The following is a 23,799-nucleotide window of genomic DNA, read 5'->3' as shown; positions in this document are numbered from 1 at the left end:
AAAATGATAAAAGTAATAGTTATCTAAAATTATTTCATCTCAAAGGATCCATCTAATGGACATTCATGATAAAATATTTACATACATCTTTGCTCCAAATGGAGTATACATGCGAAAAAAAAATGTTTCACAAGTACCATATAAGAAAAAAAATGAAAAGAATTAGCATCATTTGTAAGATTTTGTCTAAATTTTTTGTATTCATAGACTCACAGTGAAGTCCACCATAAAATATGTAGTTAATTATATATTTCTTTAAAAGTTATATTTTTTTAAGTAATATTTTATTTTTATCTTTTCTTTTTTTATTAAATTATAAATAAGATAATAGCTTAACTTCGGAAATTATTTTATTTACTTAATTAATAACAAAAATAGACCAAAAAAAACTAGGTATGTGACACCTATAATATATTGGAAGGCTGAGGTTTGTGGAATATTATAGAGATACCCACCACCATAGAAGTTGTGGCAATTTGATTCAAGTGAAGTTGACCTAATTTTCAAAAGTGTTGATTATTTTTTAATCACATTTCTAAGTTATCTTTTCATTATTTTATATTTATTCATCCCCATTTGAAAATGAAAAGGAGGAACGAGGAAGCAAAGTAGCAAACACAAACTTTTTCTTCTATATTTTAATAGAGAAATTAAATATCCTCTTACCTCATCCTAACCAATTAAATTGTGGTATGTGTAACATTTAATGTTTATTTAATAAAATTTAAAGATATTTTAGGATACTAATATGACACGTGTCATTATTTAAATAGATATGAAGATTTGTAGGAACAAAAAGTAAGATAATATTTAATTTCTCGTTTTAATAATGTGTTGTTGAAATTTAAATTGATAAAATACGCACTCCTCCCATAATATTCAGTCTAATGAAAAAAAACTAATGACCCAAAATGGTGGGTTATCTACTTATCTTTATTTTTAGTTTAATTAGAACCTTTTATGTGCATGCTAAAAATACAATATAAACAACATTCTATATACACGTTTATAGATTCCTGTTGTTCGAGGTTTTTCTATCATTTAACTGCTTATATCTTTGTTTATTATATATTATTTCTTATAGGCTAATATGTATAATACATATAAGTATACTTGCCACGTTATATCTTTTATATACTAGGTACAAATGTAATTAATACTTTTTAGTTTTTATAGAAAGAGCATAAAAGTCATAATCATTATTTAAAAAGGAAAATATATATTTTATTATTTCCTAAAATGTTTATAGAAGAAAAAAGGAAATAAATTCAATGTTCTACTCCGGTCAAACCCTTTAGAATAACCGGGTATTGCCGGTCACCTTCGTTGTTCTCTTACCTATATATATACCCTCATCCTCCAAGTAATGGAATCACGGCCCTTCCTCCGACATGGCTAGTAAACTCGGTAACGACGGCGGTAGCTCCAGCGACGTCAAGTCTAAGCGTATTTCCGCCGGCGTTTTGCAATCGATAACATCTCTTCTGCTTCTCTGCGCCAAGCAAACGATTATAGCTTCAAAAAAGTTGAAAAACAATACAAAGATCTCATCGGGGACGCCGAAGAAACTAATTTCCTCCATAAGCAACAAAGCGATCAAGTTGCGCCACCGGATGAAGAGAACGGGAGAAGAAGGCGGTGAGCACGGAAGCGACGGGCTGTGGCGGAAGGAGATACTGATGGGGGATAAATGTCAGCCCCTGGATTTCTCCGGTGTAATCTATTACGATAAAGACGGGAACCTTCTGAGTGAGTTGCCCATTCGATCGCCCCGTGCAAGTCCGTTGCCGGGCTATGTCTGTACTCCGGCGAGGTCCAGCTGGACCTCAACGCCGCGGCGAGAATTGTCGTCTCAGTGATGTTAATTCTGTTCTGTAAAAATCTTTCTTTTGTTTTCCGGTGAGAATTTCATAGGGTCAAATCCCAAATTATGTTCTCCTCTTTATTTGGGAATTATCAATGTCATTCCCTAATATTGAAAAAAAAAAAAGAACTCTTTAGATTGCCTAAAAATATTGTATTTAACTTTTAAATTATCGGAAGTGAAATACTCTTTGTAACTATTCTCTTATTCCAATTTCAGTCTTTTATTTTTATTTTGTAGTTAAAAATAATTGTCCACTTTTAGTCTTTATTACTGGTTAGTATTAGTTTCACGGTAACATCACAATTTAAGACAAAACGTTAACGATATGAAAACCATGTGTTGCATTTGTAATACGTTCGTCTTTATTCATATTTTTAATGTCTTCTATATTCTTAAAATGTTCTTGTATGGTCATCTAAGTCATGCAACATCGTTTTTGTGGGAAAGCCATATTTTTTCGTCCAAAAACTTCGAGAAACTCTAAATGAAATCGATTTTAAGGTATATACTACTTCAATTTTGTATAATGTTTGGAATTTGAAGTGTTAATTTTAACCGTAAGGTTTGATGCATGTAGGATGACAACTTCCACCGACATTGCTTGCTAGCGATTCATAGTCTTTGACAATTGACGTACTTTATGAATGTCTTTTTGTTCCAACATCCTAACCTATGTAGACCCTACAATCTTAACTTTAGAATGTTGATGAATATGTTTGTGTGTAATATGCCTTACTTTTCAAACTTATAATTTTTGTGACTTATGGTAAAGTATTGGATCTTTATGATGTAATATATCACCCTTTTCAACTTATGGTAGTGTGTTGGCATTTAAGACTTATTCAACATTGTACTTTTATATAAACCTAACGGAAAACCAGATCCAAAACAACATGTTATATTATGATCAAACATCTTGTTAAAATAAATAATATTTTCATAATAAACAAACTAACATTTTATTATCTTTTAGTGTTTTGATATATTTTGTAGTATATGTGGTTAAAAGGTTTTGAAGGTTTATTTATGGAATGTTGAGGGGGCAGAATATATATATCCCAAGTTCATCCGAGTTTGCACGCGGATCTTAAGATCCTGTGTCACCCATGTACATAAGGATTGGACGACTGATGGTGGGTCATTATTCACTCGAACAGTTTCACTTTCACTCTCTTTCTGTCTTAGTTCATGTATATAGATTAGGGTTTGTTTTAGGGTTTGTAACAAGCTTTCATTTGTTCTTGTAGATGTGTTAGATTAGGTTGAGGGTTTCATTTTGAGAGTAGTATAGGATTGTTGTAGTGAGGTTTTCTGTGTAAGTACGTGAAAACCACCGGTCTATTAATCCTCAAGTGATATAATAGACAGTGATATTTTGAAATCGTGTTTTTACAAGTTTTTACATGGTATTAGAGTTGTAAGACTCCGATTCTTGTCAATGTTCATTCGTAGACGCTTTGTCTTCTTCGATAATCAAGGTAACTGTTTCGGTTGCTTTTGTTTGTTCTTTATTTTTGTCTGATTTTTGTAGTCTTCACAAACTGTTTCAATCTAGTTTTCCTATTGAAAACTAGATCCTCTTCGATTCGTGTGAAAATCTAGGGTTTCTGTTCGCCTTTGTTGCAATCGTTTGTTCTTGATCGATATGTTCTTTGATCTTGGTTACTGCAAGTGTTCTGTGTATATCTTACAAACCTAGAAGACCGTTTTTTTGTTTCTTCTATTTGGACCGGTAGAGATTGTTCTCTTCTACCGAATCGGTCAATTAATCTTTCTGATCTGAAATAACTCTTTAAGGGTCGAAGTTCATCACCGATAAACCTTAGTAGGGAACGGATCTGAGAGTGATCGGTTCTCTGATTTGCTATCTGTTTCTTCTGGACTCACTCTGAGGTTTTCTTGTACCCTATTTTCTTATTATTATTCTAGGAGATCCTGACTGGCTTGGGTACGCCAGTTACTTTCTAGTTGTTTGTTATTGGTTTTTTTCTTGACACTGTGATTGCTTGTCTTGGGCCCCTACGTACCATGGTGACCAACTGGACTCTAAGGCTTTCACGGTAGTCTGTGTTTTTTTAGTGATTCTTTCTTTACTAATTACTTCTTAATATGACTGAAACCCCTAGTGGGCAAAGATCCTAACCTAATCCTGTTGTGAACTTTGATGATCATCTTATATGTTTATCCTTCTGATAATATTGTAACTAGTGTCATTATTTTCAAGCTATTAGGGACTGAAATTTTTGGATATGGTGCAGTTCTATGGTTAGAGCTTTAAAAGCTCGTAACAAACTTGGTTTTACTAATGGAACTGTTCCGAAACCTGTTAATGATTCTGTTAAAGAGTCTAAATGGGAATGTGATAATGATATCACTTGCTCTTGGATTCTTGGATCTATTTCTGAAAATTTGTATGTTAATCATGCTTGCTCTGAAAGTGCGCATCATTTATGGAACGATTTTTCCGAAACTTATCATAAAATGGATGGTTCTGTTATTTTCAATGTTCATCAAAAGATTAATTCTCTCACTCAGGGTAGTCAGTCCTTGTCTGATTATTTTAGCAAACTTGATTCTTACTGGAAAGAGTTTGATAGATTAACTAAACCTATTGAGTGTACTTGTGAAGTTGCTATTAGTTTTAAGAATCATTCAAATCTTATGAAACTAATGTAGTTTTTGAGTGGGTTAGATGAGTATTATAACCAAGTTAAAAGTCACATTTTATTAATGGAACCTCTTCCCTCAGTTAAAATTGCTTTCTCTTTAGTGTCTCGTGAAGAATCCAATAAAAGACATAGTTCTAGTTCTTTGAACTTGAGTTCTAAAACCATGTCTTCCGATTTTATGTCTAAACTTATTGATCATTAAAGGTCTAAATCTAAAGGTCAAATACCACAGTGTAAAAATTGTGGTCTTATAGACAAATGTTTCAAAATAATAGGATATCCAAAGAACTATAAGCCAAGGTCTAAAGCTAACAATAAAAAAAATGTTTCTCTAGTAATTTAACTTTTGTTTTTCCGACTGAATCCCCTGGGTCTAGAACTAATGATAACAGTAATGATTGTCATTTTTTGACTAATGAGTAATATGTTAAGTTTCTCAATCTTATTGGTGAAAATAAGTAAGGGTTGGATGAGACATCTGTCAATGCCAATATGAAAGATATTTCATGTAACTCTTTTCTTAATACTAGTTGTCATAAGTGGGTTGTTCACTCTGTAGCTAGTCAACATATGATTAGTTATGAGTTACATCTGTAAGATTCTATTGATGTGTCTAGATTAAACCTAAGGGTTAGTCATCCAAATGTTTCATCTGCTCAAATTAATAGAATTGGAAACATGTAATTGTCAAATTCTCTTACTCTGTTTCATGTATTTGTTGTTCCTGATTTCAATGTTAATTTGCTATCTGTTCATAAGCTGTGTAAAGACAACAAATGTGAAGTTGTTTTTAATGAACATAACTTTCATATTCAAGATTCATAGTCCAAGGGGACGGTGGAGACTAGTAATCAATCTGGGGGACTTTATTATCTTAATCCCTATATTTCAGGTAATAAATCCTCTATTTCAAAAAATTATTGTTGTGTCTCTAGGTTGGTTTACTTAGCATAGTAGACTTGGTCATCCTGCTTATCAAGATTTAAATATTATAAAAAATAAACGTAATTTTAATAATGTTTATTTACCTCCTTGCGAGGGTTGTCATAAATCTAAGCTGACTAGGGATGTTTTTCATAATAGTCTTCATGTTACTAAGGCTCTTGGTGAGCTCATTCATCTAGACGTGTGGGGACCATATCGGATTGAATGTGTAGGAGGTTTCGGGTTCTTCTTGACTATTGTGGATGATTTCACTAAGGCTACTTGGGTTTTTCTCCTTAAGTCTAAAGAAGAAGTGTTTCAAAATTATGTTACGTTTTTTAACATGTTAAAAAATCAATTTCAAGTTGTTATTAAAACCATAAGGACTGATAATGGAACTAAGTTTATAAATTTTTGTTTTAAAACTTTTAATGATAATAACGGGATTATTCATCAGACTTCTTGTGTCTACACTCCACAACATAATGGAGTTCTTGAGAGGAAACATAGGCACATTCTTAATGTTGCAAAATCTATGATGTTTCGATCAGGAGTTCCATTAAAATATTGGGCGATGCTATTCTTACATCAGTGTTTTTGATTAATAGAACCGCTTCTTCTGTCTTGAAAGGATCATCTCCATATGATTTGGTTTATAAAAATTCTCTTAATTTTGATAATCTTCATGTTTTTGGTTGTTTGTGTTTTTCTACTAACTTAAATAATAATGATAAATTTTCTGCTCGTTTTGAAAAGTGTGTTTTTATGGGTTACTCTATAGAAAAGAAAGGGTATAAAGTTTTAAGTATTGATTCTAATTATGTGCTTGTTTCCAGGGATGTTAAATTCTATGAGTTTGTGTTTCCGTTTAGAATGCAAAGTCCTGTTTTTAGTAAGCATGTTGATGGTTCTAGTGGGGTTGATCCATTTTCCTATGATGAACCTTTACTTTCTGAAAACTTTGTTGATGATGGTTTTTCTAATTGAATTCAGAGACTGGATCATCAGTTAGATGGTTCTAGCTCTCCTTTGAACCTTAATAAAACAGGTCCTACAGAAGGAGATACAGATACTAGGTTAGGGTTTAAAGGGTCTAATGTGCCTTTATCTAATAGGTCTGGTCCTAGTTCTGCTGATTCTTCTAACTCTCCTGGTTCTCCTGTCAGGACTGGGGAAAGTAGTCAATTAGATTATGAATCTCTTTATACTCAATCTATTGGTCTCACACGTACTAGGAGAGAAACTTGTCTACCATCTAGGTTTAGTGATTATATTATAGAAGGTAAATATGAATATGGCATTGAAAAAACACTTAATTACTCCAATCTAACTTCTTATAATAAGTGTTTTGTTTCCAACCTTAATAAAACATGTTGAACCTCAATCTTATTATGAGGCTTCTCTTAAGCATGAATGGATTAAGGCTATGAATCAATAAATGGAAGTTTTATATAGAAATAATACATGGACAATGTAACACTCGATCCGAGAAGGTGTATATTTAACCCTAGAATTTTAAAAGTTTGGCATTTTGGTATGTACGTCGTACGTACTCGAGGTGTACACATGGCGTACGCATGCTTGAGGAGACGGGTCTTGGGCGCGTACGTTGGGTGTACTAAGTAGGTACGTCGCGTGTACATTGTTTAGACCAAAACCCTAGTTTTAAGGGTTTTGCACCTATCACACCCCCAGACCGGATGGCGAAAACGTCCGGAGGTGGAACGAGAATACGGTATCACAATAATTGTATACATTGAAAAACAAGAACATAAACAACCATCATACCATATGATTATATCAGTTACATGAACTAAATGTTACTTAGTATCAAAATACATTACAAGGTTTGCATGTTATCAAATAAAGTAGTTCTCGTAATGATATTTGGTGTCTTGTCTTCAAAAGTAGCTCCACTGATCCGAGTTTAATTTTTTCCTGAGATTACATGCCGTTTTAAAAGTCAACATAAAGTTGGTGAGTTCATAAGAGTTCAGTTGTATAAAAATCCGATATTTTTCCGTAGATGAAAATCGTATCTTCGTCTTGAAAGAGTTTTGTATTTGTACGCCTTTAGCGTAAAAGAGGAATGTATGTGTGTAGTATGTATCCAAAAGTATTGATAAAATAAAAGTCCCCATAACATCTAAACTTATAAAAGTGTGACTTGTCATGTGATTTTTATTATCCAAAAATCGAGTATATAAGTATATAACCATACTTATAAATGTAGTATATAAGTAAATAACCGTACTTATAAATGTTGTGTATAAGTAAACAACAATACTTATAAATGTTATGTATAAGTAAATAAAAATACTTATAAATGTTCTTTATACGTAAATAACCATACTTATACTGTATCTTGCACTAGAATTTACTATTCAATGTTATAGTGAGCCCATATAATCAAGTTATCGACTGTAATGCTGCCCATCACGACGCTTCTTCGGACGTTGTGAAATGTTAAGACAATTGTCACCCCAGACATGTCGGTCTGTTGTAGCTAGCAGCTTAGGTGCAGGTTGTCAAACCCATATAGATCTATACACAATTCTCTCGCTCACTTAAGATTTAACGATTATAAGGTCCGGGACTTAGCGTAGTGCTTGAAGAAATGTATCACATAACCCGTCAAAAGTATGTAATTCTAGTTGTAAATGAAATCAGAGCTTTTCCATGTTCAATGTATAGTTCCAAATGTGTGCTAGTTACCCAGTGTGTAATGGCATTACCCAATAGATAATAGTACTATCCGAGGGGTATTAGTTTTATCCAATGTGTAAACGTAAAGTTTTAATCTTTCAAAACTAGACTTTTGGTAAAAATGTTGGTTTGTGGTTATCCAATGTGTAATAATATTATCTAATGTATAAATGTATTATCCATCATACAATAGATCTAATACTAGAAACTTGTGCATATAAGGGAACGATACTTGTGGTTTTCTTTGAAAATAAGTATATATGTATATATTTTCATAAATAGAACATAAACTTGCATGATATAGTATCACCCAAAGGTTAAAAGTTTTATCCAACATATATTAGATCTAGGACCTTTGTGTAAAGATGTTGTCAAAAATCTAGTTTGTTTGCATGGCATGTAACCTCCCCATAAAGTGTAAAATGAGTGAAAACTAGTATAAAAGGGGGTATGAACTGACCTTTTGTGCTTTCCCCAGAAGATGGCAAGAAATGGTGAGAAAGATGAGGTAGAATTCGAGCTTTGAAAGACAAAACTTCGTTGAACTTCAAGATCTTGCCTAGGATTTTTGATTCAAGATTATGAGTGAAAATAACCAAAAGATGATGATGGATGGTGGTGAATCTCAAAAATTAGGAGGAACACTTACTAAAAGACTTGCAAAAACACTTGTCAAAAGCCTTGAATCAACTAGAGAATTCTTGGAGAGTTTAGAGAGTATAGAAGTGAGATTGAAGACGAAATGGTGGGGAGGGAGGCCTCTTGGCCGAATTTATAGAAGGAGAGGGAGAGAGAAGAGTGGTGGTGGTTTACATGGGGAAAGGAAGAGGTAAGGTGTTGTGAATATTTAATTTAGGGTAAGCTTTCTTTATTTTTTTATTCATGTAAGGTCCTTTGATTAAAATAATCAAGTAAGGCATTTGGATTATTATATTCATGGTATGGTTTCTTGATTTCTTTATTATATAGACGATATGATGATGTTGGATATGGGGAGATATGTTGGGAGAGAAGAGACATAATTTGTCTCATATAGTTTTTATAAAAACCTAGCCCTTTTTATAAAAGTTTGTCATTTCTATAAAATTGTAGTGGGATTTGAGAAATTGGTAAGGTTTAATAACTAACAAAAATATTGTTATTTAATACTATTAATAATTATATTAAAACCTTACAATTTCACTATTTCTCAATTCGTTATATAAAATATGAGCGTTAAACACGATGACATTTTGTTTTCTTGATGTATGACCTTTTCCCAGAATAACCACCAGAGTATCAACAAAATACTAGGTCATATGATGTTTAAAACGTGCTTATGGATTTTTGAACATGTAAACCTTGTGTTATTAACATTACCCAATTCCTGCTAATAATCGTGTGTTTTATCGAATTACTACATTACCGTAGTCTATTGATCGCAATAAAAGCGTTTACTCGATAATGGATTTCAAAATCGTATGCGTAGCATTATAATATTCGATAATACATTAGGGATGTTACGAAAATCACATTTCGCCCTTTTGACCTAATATACGCACCAATGTCGACCCACTAGTTGTGGTTATCTATTAGTAGAGGGATGCCTTAGGGGTTGTTTATAGTCATGTAGGATAGACTGATGACTATTTGTCTAGACTCTTTTACATGTTCCTTTTTTGGTTGTGGCTCTAGAGTAGGATCACCTGTCTGGGTGGCTATCTCACCTCTGAGTATATATGATTATGCATTTCTGGTATGTCGATATTTAGTATGCTTATATTTAGTATGTTGTTATGTTGTAGTGATCTGTTAGATTTGCATCTTGGTATCGAGTATGTTACTGTTCTGTAGTGGTCTGTTAGATTTGTATCCTGGTATATAGAATGTTTTTATTTGGTAGTGATCTGTAGAACTACATGTCTACTTGTACTTGTTGGTTATCATCTAGTGGAGTGCCCTAGGGACTGTATGTAGTAATGTAGGATAGCCTGAGAACTCTTGATCTAGGCTTTATTACATGTTCCTTGTTTGGTTGTGGCTCTAAAGTAAGGTCATATGTTTGGGTGGCTATCTTACCTCTGAGTACTTATGGTTACGCATTTCATAGAGGTTAGCTGGTAGCGAGATTGTGTGTTGTGAGAGGACTAGTAGGCGGTAGTGAGTTGTATGATTGTTGTTTGTCTGTATTATGTGCCTACTTGATCCTTATTTGATTATATGTCGACATATTTTAGTAGTGGGTTGAGGCGGTCCTGCTATGTGTTGTAGGCCAAGATACCCGGCACGGGTCGGCGGTAAGATGTAGGCACGGAGGCTATAGAAAAGCGATTAGGTTGAGGTGGTAGACCAATAAACCTTGGGTATTCCATCCTGATGGCTGAGTGGACCCGATGCATGCTTGTATGTTTATCATATGGGGTATTTTGGGGGAAACTCACTAAGCTTTATGCTTACCATGTTATTTATTGTTTCAGGTATCATCAGTGGCTTTGGGAAGGCGAAGGCGAGACTGTACACACTCATCAGCAGCATTGATGATTCCGTGTTTTCTATGATACTCTGATTTTTAATAAATGTAATTTGGATTAAACATTTTTCTTAATAATAAATTTATAAATTGTGAAGTTTTACCTTAGTAAAAATAAAAAATTTTGGTTGTAAAAAAAATGAGACGTTACAGATAATAATTGATTTTCCTAAAAATACAAAGCCTATAGGTTGTCGTCGGATTTACAAAGTTAAATATAAGGCCAATGGTGAAATAGAGAGGTATAAAGCTTGTCTTGTAGCTAAAGGTTATAGTCAAAGGGTTGGCATTGACTATGAAGAGACTTTTGCTCCTGTAGCCAAAATTGTTATTATTTGTGTGGTTATTACCTTAGCTGTTAACTATGGTTGGAATTTATATCAGTTTGACATTAACAATGCCTTTTTATATGGTTCTCTTGAAGAGGATGTCTATATGGTTTTACCTCCTGGATATCATAATGGAAATGACAACAGAGTTTGTAAGTTGTCAAATTCAATGTATGGTTTAAAGCAGGCTCCACATAAGTGGAATGAAAAGTTGAGTAATTCTTTAGTTAGTGTTGGTTTTAAACAAGGTTATAATGATTACTCTATGTTTGTTAAAGTTTCTAGAAAGATGGTTATAATATTGTCGGTATATGTTGATGATATAATTGTTACTAGAAATTGTGAGTCTGAAATAACCAAAGTAAAAGATTTTTTGAAATCTCAGTTTCTTATAAAATATTTGGGAAAATTAAAATATTTTTAGGTATTGAAGTTGTGGATATTCCAAATGGTGTTTGTTTGCCTCAAAGGGAATATTGTTTGGAGCTACATCATGATTTTGGTAGCTAGGTTGCAAACCTGTTAAGACTCCTCTTAAGTCAAATATTGTATTTGATAATGACAATGATGTTTTATTGGAAAATATAACTGATTTTCAAAAACTTGTTGGAAAACTTATTTACCTACTATTATTAGACCAGATATTGCATATTCTGTTCAAGTCTTAAGCCAGTATATGAACAAACCCACTAAAGCTCATTTACAAGTTGCAATGAGGCTATTAAGGTATCTTAAACTCAGCCCTGGTATAGGTGTTAGTTATCTAAAGTCTCGGTCTAATTCTCTTTTGTTAAAAGGCTATTCAGATGCCGATTGGGCTAAGAGACTTTTCTCTAGAAAGTTTATTAGTGGTTATGTGGTTTATTTTTATGGTTCTCTTATTTCTTGGAGAAGCAAGAAGCAATCTATTATATCTCGTTCGTCCACAAAGTCTGAATATCGGGCTTTAGGTTCATTATCTTGTAAATTAATTTGGGTTTTGAAATTTTTTATTTGATATTGGTTCTAAGAGTCTTGTTCCAGTAAATATGTTTTGTGACAATGATTCAGCCATTAAATTGGCTATGAATCCTGTTTTTCATGATAAAACCAAACATTTCGAAATTGATGTTCATTTCATAAGAGAAAAAATTATAAAAGGAGTTGTTAAATTGATTAATATTAGTTCTTCTAATTAGGTTGCAGGCATATTCACTAAGTCTCTAGTGTCTACACAGCATGAGATTCTTAGTGACAAACTGTGTTTGTTTGATCATTTTTCTTATAAATAGTTGTTTTCAAAATGGTTAGTTTGAGAGGATGTTAAAATAAATAATATTTCCATAGTAAACAAACTAACATTTTGTTATCATTTAATGTTTGGATATATTTTGTAGTATATGTGGCTAAAAGGTTTTGCAGGATTATTTACATCTTTACATGAATTGCTTATACAAACAAGTAAATGAACATCATTACAACCAGACTCCCAAATACAATCCATCTACTACTAATTATTTTAAACGTAATTCCTTCTAAATCCCTTTTTTTATTTTTGAGGATTAATATTAGTATTGTAACTGTGCACAATCATTTCTTTAAATACATTGTCAACCTTAGTTTTGTTTAAATTAATTTTGTTTTGTGTAACTTCTAGCTTCAAATACAACATTTGGAAGTTCGAAATCAATCCAATGAAAGAACTTGCATTTCTTCTTTGGATCTTGCATAGTTTGTAATAAATTAACAAATTCCATGAAAAACATAAGAAGACGACATTACCATTCAATTAGGGCATCACTAAAACTTCAACTTGGTTATCTTCTCTGTAACTAACCATCTAAAGTGTTTATTTTCTCCCACAATCATACCAATGTGGATAGTTGCATTGAAATCAAGTTTTATTGTTGTTGCTTATTGGGGTCGATGAGGATGACATTGTATTTTAGGAGCTTTTTCTAAAGAAAAAATAGAACTTCAATTAAAAATATTGGTACTGTTGTTCAGAAGCTAAAATTGATTGATTGGGAAATGGAAAGCTGATAATAAGGACTAAAATTGAACAAAAAGAACAATAAAAAATAATGATAACAACGGACATGTAAATAAAAAGCTATGTTGATGATATGCGAACTAAAAAAAGTAAGTACTAAAATGAGACAGTGAAATAGTTGTCTAGATGATCTCAAAAATTACTCTTTTATTTACAATTAACGCACATGCATCGGATTATAACAAACTTACTTTCTTTTTTAGGTCATGTTTTTTATCAAAAAAAAAACGAATATATCGTTGTTTATGCTTTTTGTCCTCTTTCCATAAAGATCTATATTGATATACAAAAAATGAGCTTTTTTTTCAAAAAAAAAAAAAACCCATTTTATATTTTAAAAAGATAAGGTCTATTTTTTATCGAAAAAAATTAAAAATATATCAAAATTCATATTTTTTGGTACTCTTTAAACATAGATGCATATTGATGTTTAAGAAAGAAAAAAACTTCAGTTTAAATTCACAGTGTGAATAATAGTAAATCAGATTTACATTATGAGTTCTGAAAACTAAATTATATACCGTTCAAATTCACAATGTAAATACATCAATTTTGTTGATTTTAAAAAACTAATTTATGAGTAATCAAAACGTTAAAATATTATTAAATTACATCGAAATATATTTCGATTCATAGATTAATTTCACTTAATTTGTGAATGATCAAAGAGTTGAAATAGTAAGTCAGATTCACATTGTGAATGTGAAATTCACAATGTGAATTTAAATTGATCGAGTTTTTTTAATTGATGTTGATGTCTATTAATAGATGACAAAAAATTGAGATTTTTAGAATAATTAGTTTTTTTTTGAATAAAAATAAACTTAAATATTGAGAAAAAAACAACAAAACAAAGTGGGTTTTTTTTTAAAGTTTGCTTTTTATATATCAATATTGACGTGAATGATCAAAGAATTAAAATAGTAAATCAGATTCACATTGTAAATGTTAAATTCACAGTGTGAATTTAAATTAATTGAATTTTTTTAATTGATGTTGATGTTTATTATAGATGAAAAAAATTGAGATTTTTTGAATAATTAGTTTTTTTGGATAAAAATAAACTTAAATATTGAAAAAAAAACAACAAAATAAAGTGTGTTTTTTTCGGAAAAAAAAGTTTGTTTTCGATAAATGACGTAGCTTGAAAAAATTAAACCAAAAAAAGATGTGACTTTTTTGGTAATTAGGTGAGTTTATGGTATAATCCGGTGTATGTGCGTCCAATGTACAAGTATACATCCATTCCATTGGCTGTTGATCAATATGATTTTCGACGCTTATGATTAGTTCATTGGTTCCTTGTTAATAATGGGGTGTGTGTGTGTGTGTATAATGTTTTTTATTATATCTTGCTATTTCTTCGGACTATATATACATTGGATAACTAGATGTAAGATCCATGTATTACATGAGTTAATTAAAAAAAATTAAATATAATTGTCTAAATATTTAAGAACTTTTTATTTATAAGAAAATAAAAAAAATAATGACTTATTAAAATTGATTTTTTTATCTTTTAAATTTAAATAAATAAACAAAATAAACTAATGAACTTTAGTATAGGAATTTTGAAAAAAAAAAAAAGTAAGTCTATTGATGAAATTAGTATTAATTTATTACTACATTTATTGTAATTATTTCATTAAAGTATTATGTGAAATTTATTAAAATGGAAAAACTCATAAAATGACATGTGAAAATGAAATTAATTCAAAATAACCACAAAATGATATTTGTCAAAAAAAAAAAAAAAAAAAAAAAAAAAAAAAAAAAAAAAAAAAAAAAAACTCTTTATTTATTAGAGTAAATTTGATCACCTATTTTAATTTTATACTGTTAATAACTTTCTTACTCAAATATGTAAAAGATATTTTAAAAAACCGAGTCCATGAACATCAAATATTCATCAAGGAATGATATAAGATCAAAATCAAGTCTTCTATAAGTTTTGAATCAAATCCGATAGCCAAGGACCAATGACTTTACAATAGACCGTTTCCAATTGTTTTTCAAGATTCTAGATAAATTCTAACATGTATCAGTGTCATTCATTATTTTAAAGTTATCTAAATTACTCATATTATAATATAAAATAATTCCTCATACTTTACAACAATTTTGTTTTACAATAATTTAAAGAAATCTTTACTTATTGGTCATGTTTGGAAATGGCTCAAAATAAGGAAGTAACAATACATCGAACTTTCGGACATACACCACACGTTTTAAACAAAACCTCATCATCACTATTTGTTGTTCATGTTTATTGATCAAAAAGCCTAGACTTTCTCCACTTCATGTGGACAAAATTTCTTACTCTTGTCTTTTAAATACTCTCATTGGAAATGTTAGAATTGACCAGTGACGACGACTATTAAAATATCAAATGTTTAAAAGGGTTGACGATGTCGTTCCAAGAAACCAAAAAAAAAGGGTTGACCAACCTGCTATAGACCGTTTCACAGTCAACATTTGGTTGTGACTTGTGACAATATACATCTATTTCTACGTTTGAAAAAGAAAAAAAGTTAGTTATTTCTTAAAGCCTTTCCTCATAATTTCTTCATAAAAATTCTTACAATAATCACTTAGTTAAAATATAAAAATTAGTTGTGAGACCCATTTATTACATGGGTTAATTTTAAAAAAAAAAAAAAACGTTAGATATAAAAGTTTAAATATTTGAGAATTTTAAATTTATAAGAAAATAAGAAAAATAATGGACTATTAAAATTGAAATGTTTTTTTTAATATATTTTAAATTTAAACAAATAATTTTAATAAATAAACAAAAGAAATTAATAAGCTTTAATTTGAGAATTTTGAAATTAGAAGGTAAGTCTATTAATAAAATTGATATCTATTTATTACTACATTTATTGTAATTATTATATTAAAATATTATGTGGAATTTAATAAAATAAAAAACTCATAAAATGACATGTGGAAAAAAAATTAATTCAAAATAATAAAAAAATAACATTTGGCAAATTAAGTGAAAATATGACATGTCGCAAAAAAACATTCATTTATTAGAGATGATAATCTAATCATCTTACATGTTAAATATGGATTTAACATGGAGAATAAGTCATTTTATTGCATGTATGCCATTTTAATGTTAGATAACGAGAATAAATTTTTTTTTATGATATGTATGTCATTTGATTGTTAAATATGGAGAATATATATCTCAACTATGTATATATGTAAAACCCAACAAGATAATTTTAAAACATCTTTCTAAACAGAAAACATAAAAACATTCTATTTAATTGATTCTTAAGCCGTGTTCATCCTTTTATTTATTAGGTCTTGTGGTATACATACCACGAAGGCACTCGTGGTCTATGTGGCAACGAGCACGGATCCTGCACACCACCCCCGCGTTCCGTGTTCGGGCGTGGTCGTGGTTCTCCGTGTTCCTGACGACGGATTAAAACGAGAAAGCTGATTGGTGTTCGATTTTTTGGCCGTTGAACGGCTATTTTGGCCGTTTTTTTTTCAAACACAATTTACTAATTATAAATAACACTTCTATTATACCAAAATTTACACCCCATTCTATTCTCTAAAACCACAAAACACATACACATGGATCCCACAATACATATGGAATTTTTAAAAAGTTTTGACTCGGATGACGACGTAGAATTCGTCGAGACATTCTTCAATGTTGTGCAACACGTTCACGCCGAAGAAAGTTCGAATGCAGCGCGTACAAGGGCGGTCATCAATCGTGATCGCCAAGTCGCACACGACTTATTGGTACATGATTACTTTGCCGATAATTGTCTTTATAATGACGACTCGTTCGAACGTCGTTTCCGTCTGTATAAGGCTATATTTTTACGTATTAGTAATGTTTTAGAATCTCGTTATGATTTTTTCAAACAAAAACCCGACGCTAGAGGAAGAATGGGTTTTAGTAGTATACAAAAATGTGCGGCTGCTCTTAGGTATTTGGGATACGGTATAACATTTGATGCATTTGACGAATACTTGAAAGTATCCGAGAGGACCGCAGTTGAATGCGTAGATTGGTTTTTTGCATGTGTTTATGAGGTTTTTCATGAAGAATATTTGCGTAAACCTACTCAACGTGATATTGAGAGATTATATTCAGCTCATGAAGAGAGGCATGGATTTCCTGGTATGCTTGGCAATCTAGATTGTACGCATGTGGCTTGGGAAAAATGTCCAACTGCATGGCGTAGTCAGTTCACTCGAGGAGATATAGGTGAACCAACTATCATCCTAGAAGCTGTTGCATCTCAAGATTTGTGGATATGACATGCCTTTTTTGGAGTAGTGGGGTCTAACAACAACCTTAATGTTCTTGGTCAGTCTCCACTTTTCAAAGATATTTGGACCGGCAAAGCACCTGATATGACGTTCACGGTAAACGGGCACGCGTACAAATACGGTTACTACCTTGTTGATGGGATATACCCGGATTATTCTACATTGATGAATGCATACTCGGTTCCTCGAAGTGAAAAAGCAAAATTTTTTACAAAAAAACAGGAATCGGCGAGAAAGGATATCGAGAGGGCATTTGGAGTCCTTAAGCAAACACGGCATGTAGTGAAATATGCTACACGACTCTGGGATAAAGAAAAAATTAAACGAATGGTCCTAGCATGTATTATAATGCATAATATGATTAATTATAAAAAATGTAATTTTATTGTAATTTTTAAATTAAAAAAAAAAGTAATTTTATTGTATTTTTGAATTTAAAAAAATAAAAATAATGATGTGGAGTGGTGTGTTAGTGGTAGTGGAATGTGGTGTTGATGTGGCACCCACCATATATGTGGTATGTGATGAATATAACGGATGGTCTTATAATTTACAACCAACCGACTTTATTAAGCCGAAACTAACAAAAAGGTAGCCCACCGGAAAAAAAACATGAGAAAATGACTAATCTAATAAAGACATTAACTAATTTTCATCAAAAATTTGCCAATACCTAAAAGTAGCCAACCAAACTATAGCCTAGACTAAGATGTCTACGGTTTCGTCACTATACTCCTGTTTGACCTCCTGTTACAATAAATAAATAAATAATAAAAATTGTACAAAACCGTAAGTAAAGTTACTAAGATACAACATACTTTCAACAAAGCTACTAGTATTGTTTCGGGTTTAGATGAAAGTCATGCTCGTTATGAATAAAACCGTAGGTGAGCCTTACAAACCTATTGTTTCCCTCCATCACCTACTATTTCATTCTTTTTTGGTGTTGGCTGTTGTTTGGTTGAAGTTTACTACTATTTCGGATTGATTTGACTATTATATCATAGATATTTTTATTAGTATATATAAAAAAATGTATTCTTTTGGAATATAAAATTTGGTGTTGTTTTTTTTTCTCTCAAATATCATACTATGAGTTCCAAAACCGTTATATAAAGAAGACATTTTTTCGGAGTCGCCTTGTAGGGCGTTTTAATAACTTCAAACACCTAAAAATGACTTAAATGAGATTTTCTAACTTCATATATTCTAGGTAATGGGTACCCAAATTGTAGACGAGTTCCAAAATTGTAGCCCATTAGCCCTAAATAGGGGTGTAAATGATTTGAGCTATTTGTGAGCTACTCGGGATTAACTCATTTGAAGCTTGACTCGAGATCGAATTAAACGAATCTGAGCCGAGCTCGAGCCTAAATATGAGGCTCATTTAGTAAACGAGTATATATATATATATATATATATATATATATATATATATATATATATATATATATATATATATAGGCTCGTTTAGGCTCACGAGCCCACTAAATTGTTCACGAGCCGAGCTCGAGTTTCATTTTAAGGCTCGAATCGAGCTTCCTCAAAATTAAACGAGCCGAGCTCGAGCTTGGTCAGGCTCGGGCTCGGCTCGGCTCGTTTACACCCCTAGCCCTAAACCATAGGTTACCTCTGAAACTCTCCAAGTTATAGGTTTTTAGTCGAAATCATATGTTCCTTAATCGTCTACTGTTTGGTAGATTATTTTTGGTTATTAACGAAAAATCATTAGATAAGATGGATAGATTTATAGTTTTCTCATAAACATTACAAAAGACTATTTAAAAAGAAAGTTCTTTATATACCTACATCGAAAAGTTATCCGTAGATAGTTTTATCTTTATTTTTAATATTTATAGAGTTATAGTGATGATATGTGGTCCTATAGGCAATCGTGCAAATTTTAGTTCGGTGTCTATGACAAGGATATCTCCTCCTTATAAGTAGAAACTGGGATTTCAATATTATTTTTGTTTTATTTTAACTTTCGCAAAGCATATGAATTTTCAACCAAAAAAAACATGTTCATAAATATATAAACTACAATATCATACACTGTAACAAACTCTAATCCACTAAATAGTAAACACCTTATCTCAAAATTTTACCATAGGTGTAACGACTCTTATAGTGTAGTCCGTTAAAAATACCCCGTAAGAAAACGGAAAGCCACAGGGATTTCTGACATCCCTTACTTTTGGACATCTAGAAACCAACATCTCTCCGCTGAAGATTACATCTCCAAGCCTATTTAGCCCAACAGAGTTCTTCTTTGGGTTAATGCATTACGCCTAAACCAATATTTTCACAATGGGGGCTTTAACGACGCACCTAAAGCAACCAGTTGGTTATCATAAAGAGTTGCAAATTTAACCTTTATATATCATGCTTTTAGTTACCAATTTTACAACCTTGTTTACACTCGAAATCAAATTTTTTTTTTCTTATAGTTACAAAAAAAAAAACTACCTTTTTTTACACTAAAATGAAGCCTTTATTATGTTTTTACTTGCAAAAGTATTTCATTTTTAGACTTAAAATGTAACATTTTTCATTTTTCACCCAAATACAATTGCTATTATTTTAATATAACAATAGTAAAATATTAGAGATAATACTCAGCTGTACTTTGACATATACGTCAAAACACAAAATAACAACCAAAAACATATTCAACACAAAAACTATCAATTAAAATCACAACTTGTACTTTGTTTCATGTAATATGGTTGTTTAATTATGATGTCAAACCAGAAGCTACAAAGTGATGAGATCAAACAGTTACACACATAATAAGTCGAATTGCATGACAAAGAACAGTCCAAAAAGTGCCTAATAACATCATATCTTGTACCAATTTTATGTTAATATTCAGAGGAGTATTTCCATCATGATTTATAATACACTATAACTTCATCTAGAGTTTGGTGGTGTTGGTAGAAGTTTAGGAAATAGAATCATAGTGTTGAATTCTTTTAATTATAACATGATATTAACAAGTCGTTTTCCATGATTAATTCTCATTATCTACTATTCTACTCACTCTTAATACTCAATATTTCACGAGTAACATAATATGTACGATGCAACTATGATGCAAGTAGTAACTTACAGATTGAACATGCAAACATTCCAAAACTTGAAGAAGTCTAACACCAACACATTAAGCGCTAAATTCCAGAAAAATAGAGTTACCCTCGACCTAGAATGTCAATAATATTACTTTTATTTATTTATTAATATTGATTTTAATCTCGTTGTTTGGTTTATTCTTGCAACATGTGCTTCCTTTGGTGCAAGAGAAATGTCTGTGTTAGCTTGTGTCTGAATAGACGCTGGTATACAGACCAGATGTCAATGAAACAAAAATTTGTCTTTTTTTTTTTTTTTGTCAGACCCAAAAAGCAAAAAGGTAGGATATGACTTGCTCTCAATTTCTCGCATGTCTTATAAGATGGGAATGACATCCTTATATCCTATCACTAAAAAATAATCCTAAAAATCTTGTTGAGTCACATCCCAACAATCTTGTCTAACTTTGAGAGAAGAAAACTTGTAATTGAGAAGAAGAGTAAAATTTCAACTTTTTGTGTGGTGTTATGTGGACTTTTTTAAAAGCAAATGGGCCGAATTTTGCACAATGGTTTTGAGTCTAAACGATGCACACCCCTAGGCCCTAACTAAAGTATTAATCCGGCTTTGTTATTCATTGCTTTCTTCTTCTCCTTGATCTCCATATAATGGCTGATGGATCTGGACATACTTGATACGGAATTTTTGGTGGAGGAATTTCCGGTACACTGCAACAAATCAACAAAGGGTGGTTTTGTCATTTATCCAAAAATTACACACAACCAGTTAAAATATTTTTCTTCTAAATTTTCACTCCAAAAACTAAAAGAAATAATAAAATGAAAGAAAAAACAAAATTGTGAAACTATCTTACTTTCAAATTGCTATAAAATAAACTGTACATTCATCATTTATGTGGTTTTGAAATTTGAACAACCTATCCTATTTTTCTGTACTATTTTTCCTACCATACCTATCTTATTTTTAAAAAGAGACAAATATGTACAAACTGGTCCATTTATGTGATTTTCATATACATAAATGAACCATGAACCAATGCATATGTCATATGTTGTGATATAATAAAAATAAATTAGAATACGTATATCCTAAAAATTATATATTACAACAATATGTAAGAAGTTATCAAGTAAGTAAGAAATAATACCTTAATGAGGAAATTTCAATCTGAGAAAAGTCCATGCTGGTTGAACTATCTGACAAAGTGGGCCCACTTGATGTTAATGGTGAAGTAGGTTGTTTGATGGCAAGAACTTTGCAATTAAAATTGTTACCAATGTTCTTGTGGGCCATTGCTAACCTATTCCATAAATCATAACAAAATTATCACAATTTTGTTTAAATATTGTACTGGTTTTCTGTTATGAACAAATTTAATTCGACATTACTATAAATTAATAAAATGGGAGGCAAAGTAATTTATTGTTGCATTAATGTGCAACAATTAATTTGCATTTCATCCTTATCGCGTTTCATTAATTTGAGAATATTCCATTTAAATGCAAATTAAATCACAACAGAATAATTTACTTAAAATATACAACAAATGAAACATGGAGACAAAACCATAACTTATGGTGTACCAAAGGGGTAAAGTTGTAATTTACTTTGATTTCTATTATTAAAAAAAATAATTGCACAAAAACAGGACATGTTATGTAGTGACCAATAGTGTTCAATGTCCACCACCACTCTCCACCCATAACCGGTTGTTATTATTTCTTTGTGCGAAACAGGCATTTACAAGATCAGTAAGCATAGAAATCTGAACGATTGCTATCAGACGCTAAATGAATGATAAAAATAGTGGGAAATGTTTGAACAATCTGCCATTCATCCTAGAATGTATATTTTAATCATCCATGTGTCATATTTATGACATGATTTGGACATGAATCAATCATCTTCTTTAACTTTTTACAGATTTTGTTCATATTATATGAAAAGAAATCCCAATTTGGAATTACCTGTCAATTTTTTTAAACTAATTTAATGCGTTCAAAATTTAGAAAAGAAAACTCCATGGTCGGTGTTGAAGCAGAGATGAATTGCGTTGACCAAACAACGTGTTCGGACGATGAGAAAATTGAAAATTGAGTTTTCGTATGAAGAATCGATTGTTGAAGAAGTGATAAAAGACGAATGATTAATGGATAATAAGAATAGAATAAGTGTAAAGGAAATTTACCTGTAGAGAAAGCTCTGATCATGGAGGCCGGCAACGAGAGTTGAAGCCCCAATCTGCCGGACCAAATCCGTGATCCTACTGCCTTCTTCATCGCCTTCCGTCACAACGATCTCTATCTTCGTCTGTTAGCGATTCCAATTGCGTAATTACAATTTAAGCAATTAAGCAAAAGACGAACAAATTATTCGATTTAAATCAGGAGTTATGTGCTTACGTTTGGGAAACTATGAATGCAGATGTCCTTGAATGAAAGAGCCAACTGAAAGCCTTTCAGTCGGAGCAACCTGAGCTTCTTTCTGTTACGCGATTTACTACCGGCGGTGGTGGTCGCCGGAAATACATGAAGAAGAGTTACTAAATCGCCATATCGGAGAACATTATGAAGAGCCCATACCATAGCTGTTCTTGCTACTTCCACTTCTTCTACCACCACAACGATCCTCCTCACCTCCATTTCCATCACCCCTCTCGATTGTCTTCCGAGAATTATTTACAGAAAAACTCCCCCAAAATCCTTTTAATCCGCTGCCACTATGTTCAAAGTCGACGAAATTAATTGGAGTATTCCCGTCTGCTTGTTGGCCGGGGCATCGGCTTGGTCTTGTGGGTGCCGATTGTCTAACTTACTATGTGGACCAAAATATATCCCGGGTATTCTTTATAATATTATTTTAGATTAAAATACATAAATGGCCCCTACGGTTTACCTTAGTGTGCAGGTATAGTCTAAATTTTGGAGATTGATGCAGAGCATCCTTATGGTTTCAAAATCAAGCATATTTGGCTCGTACCCTATTACCGCCACCTGGAATCCATTAGAAATCCCTCACGTGCCTTGGGATTCGTCTTTCCACATATCCTTCTAACATATATATTTAAAGAAAATTATTGAAATCGTCTCTATGGTTTGATCAAAATTACACGTTTGGTACTTAATTTTTTTTTTGCACTCGGATCGTCCATGTGGTTTAATTTTGTTGTATTTTTCGTCCCTATGGTTTGGTCAAAATTACAAGTTTGGTCCCTAACTTTATGTATGTAAGAGACGAAAAACGCAAGAAAATCAAATCACGAGGATGATCAGAGTGCAAAAATAATGTTAGGCACCAAACGTGCAATTTTTACCAAACCATAGGGACGATTTCAATAATTTACTCTATATTTAAATTAAAAC

At 31.6% G+C, this 23,799-nt stretch overlaps 3 protein-coding genes across 3 annotated transcripts; 2 read left to right on the top strand and 1 right to left on the bottom strand.

Moving 5' to 3' along the window:
• Nucleotides 1-1,391: 1,391 nt before the first annotated feature.
• Nucleotides 1,392-1,859, top strand: LOC145052238 (uncharacterized). The gene has a single exon (XM_079000027.1). The coding sequence runs from the start codon at nucleotides 1,392-1,394 to the stop codon at nucleotides 1,857-1,859; it is 468 nt and encodes a 155-aa protein (XP_078856153.1).
• A 14,792-nt stretch (nucleotides 1,860-16,651) lies between these two features.
• On the top strand, nucleotides 16,652-17,332 carry LOC145052226 (uncharacterized). The gene has a single exon (XM_079000022.1). It carries the CDS (start codon nucleotides 16,652-16,654, stop codon nucleotides 17,330-17,332), a length of 681 nt encoding a protein of 226 aa, XP_078856148.1.
• A 3,584-nt stretch (nucleotides 17,333-20,916) lies between these two features.
• On the bottom strand, nucleotides 20,917-23,249 carry LOC145064474 (Adenine nucleotide alpha hydrolases-like superfamily protein). Its single transcript, XM_079011932.1, has 4 exons — nucleotides 22,840-23,249; nucleotides 22,626-22,747; nucleotides 21,585-21,737; nucleotides 20,917-21,144 (listed from the first exon to the last, which is right to left on the bottom strand). The coding sequence occupies exons 1-4, from the start codon at nucleotides 23,083-23,085 to the stop codon at nucleotides 21,051-21,053; spliced, it is 615 nt and encodes a 204-aa protein (XP_078868058.1). The 5' UTR covers nucleotides 23,086-23,249; the 3' UTR covers nucleotides 20,917-21,050.
• Between the last annotated feature and the right edge of the window lie 550 nt (nucleotides 23,250-23,799).

The sequence above is a fragment of the Lactuca serriola genome, chromosome 1, assembly GCF_051521515.1.
Source record: "Lactuca serriola cultivar US96UC23 chromosome 1, Lser_US96UC23_V15, whole genome shotgun sequence".
In the NCBI taxonomy this organism is placed as follows: Eukaryota; Viridiplantae; Streptophyta; class Magnoliopsida; order Asterales; family Asteraceae; genus Lactuca; species Lactuca serriola.
This window is presented reverse-complemented; position numbering and strand designations above follow the sequence as displayed.

Bases quoted from the DNA above. Each gene is read 5' to 3' on its own strand.
- LOC145052238 (XM_079000027.1), top strand. From the start codon at position 1,392: ATGGCTAGTAAACTCGGTAACGACGGCGGTAGCTCCAGCGACGTCAAG.
- LOC145052226 (XM_079000022.1), top strand. From the start codon at position 16,652: ATGGAATTTTTAAAAAGTTTTGACTCGGATGACGACGTAGAATTCGTC.
- LOC145064474 (XM_079011932.1), bottom strand. From the start codon at position 23,085: ATGGAAATGGAGGTGAGGAGGATCGTTGTGGTGGTAGAAGAAGTGGAA. The intron at 21,738-22,625 runs GTAAATTTCCTT...TTTATGGAATAG, and splicing joins GATCAGAGCTTTCTCTACAG to GTTAGCAATGGCCCACAAGA. The intron at 21,145-21,584 runs GTATTATTTCTT...GATTTGTTGCAG, and splicing joins ATTGAAATTTCCTCATTAAG to TGTACCGGAAATTCCTCCAC.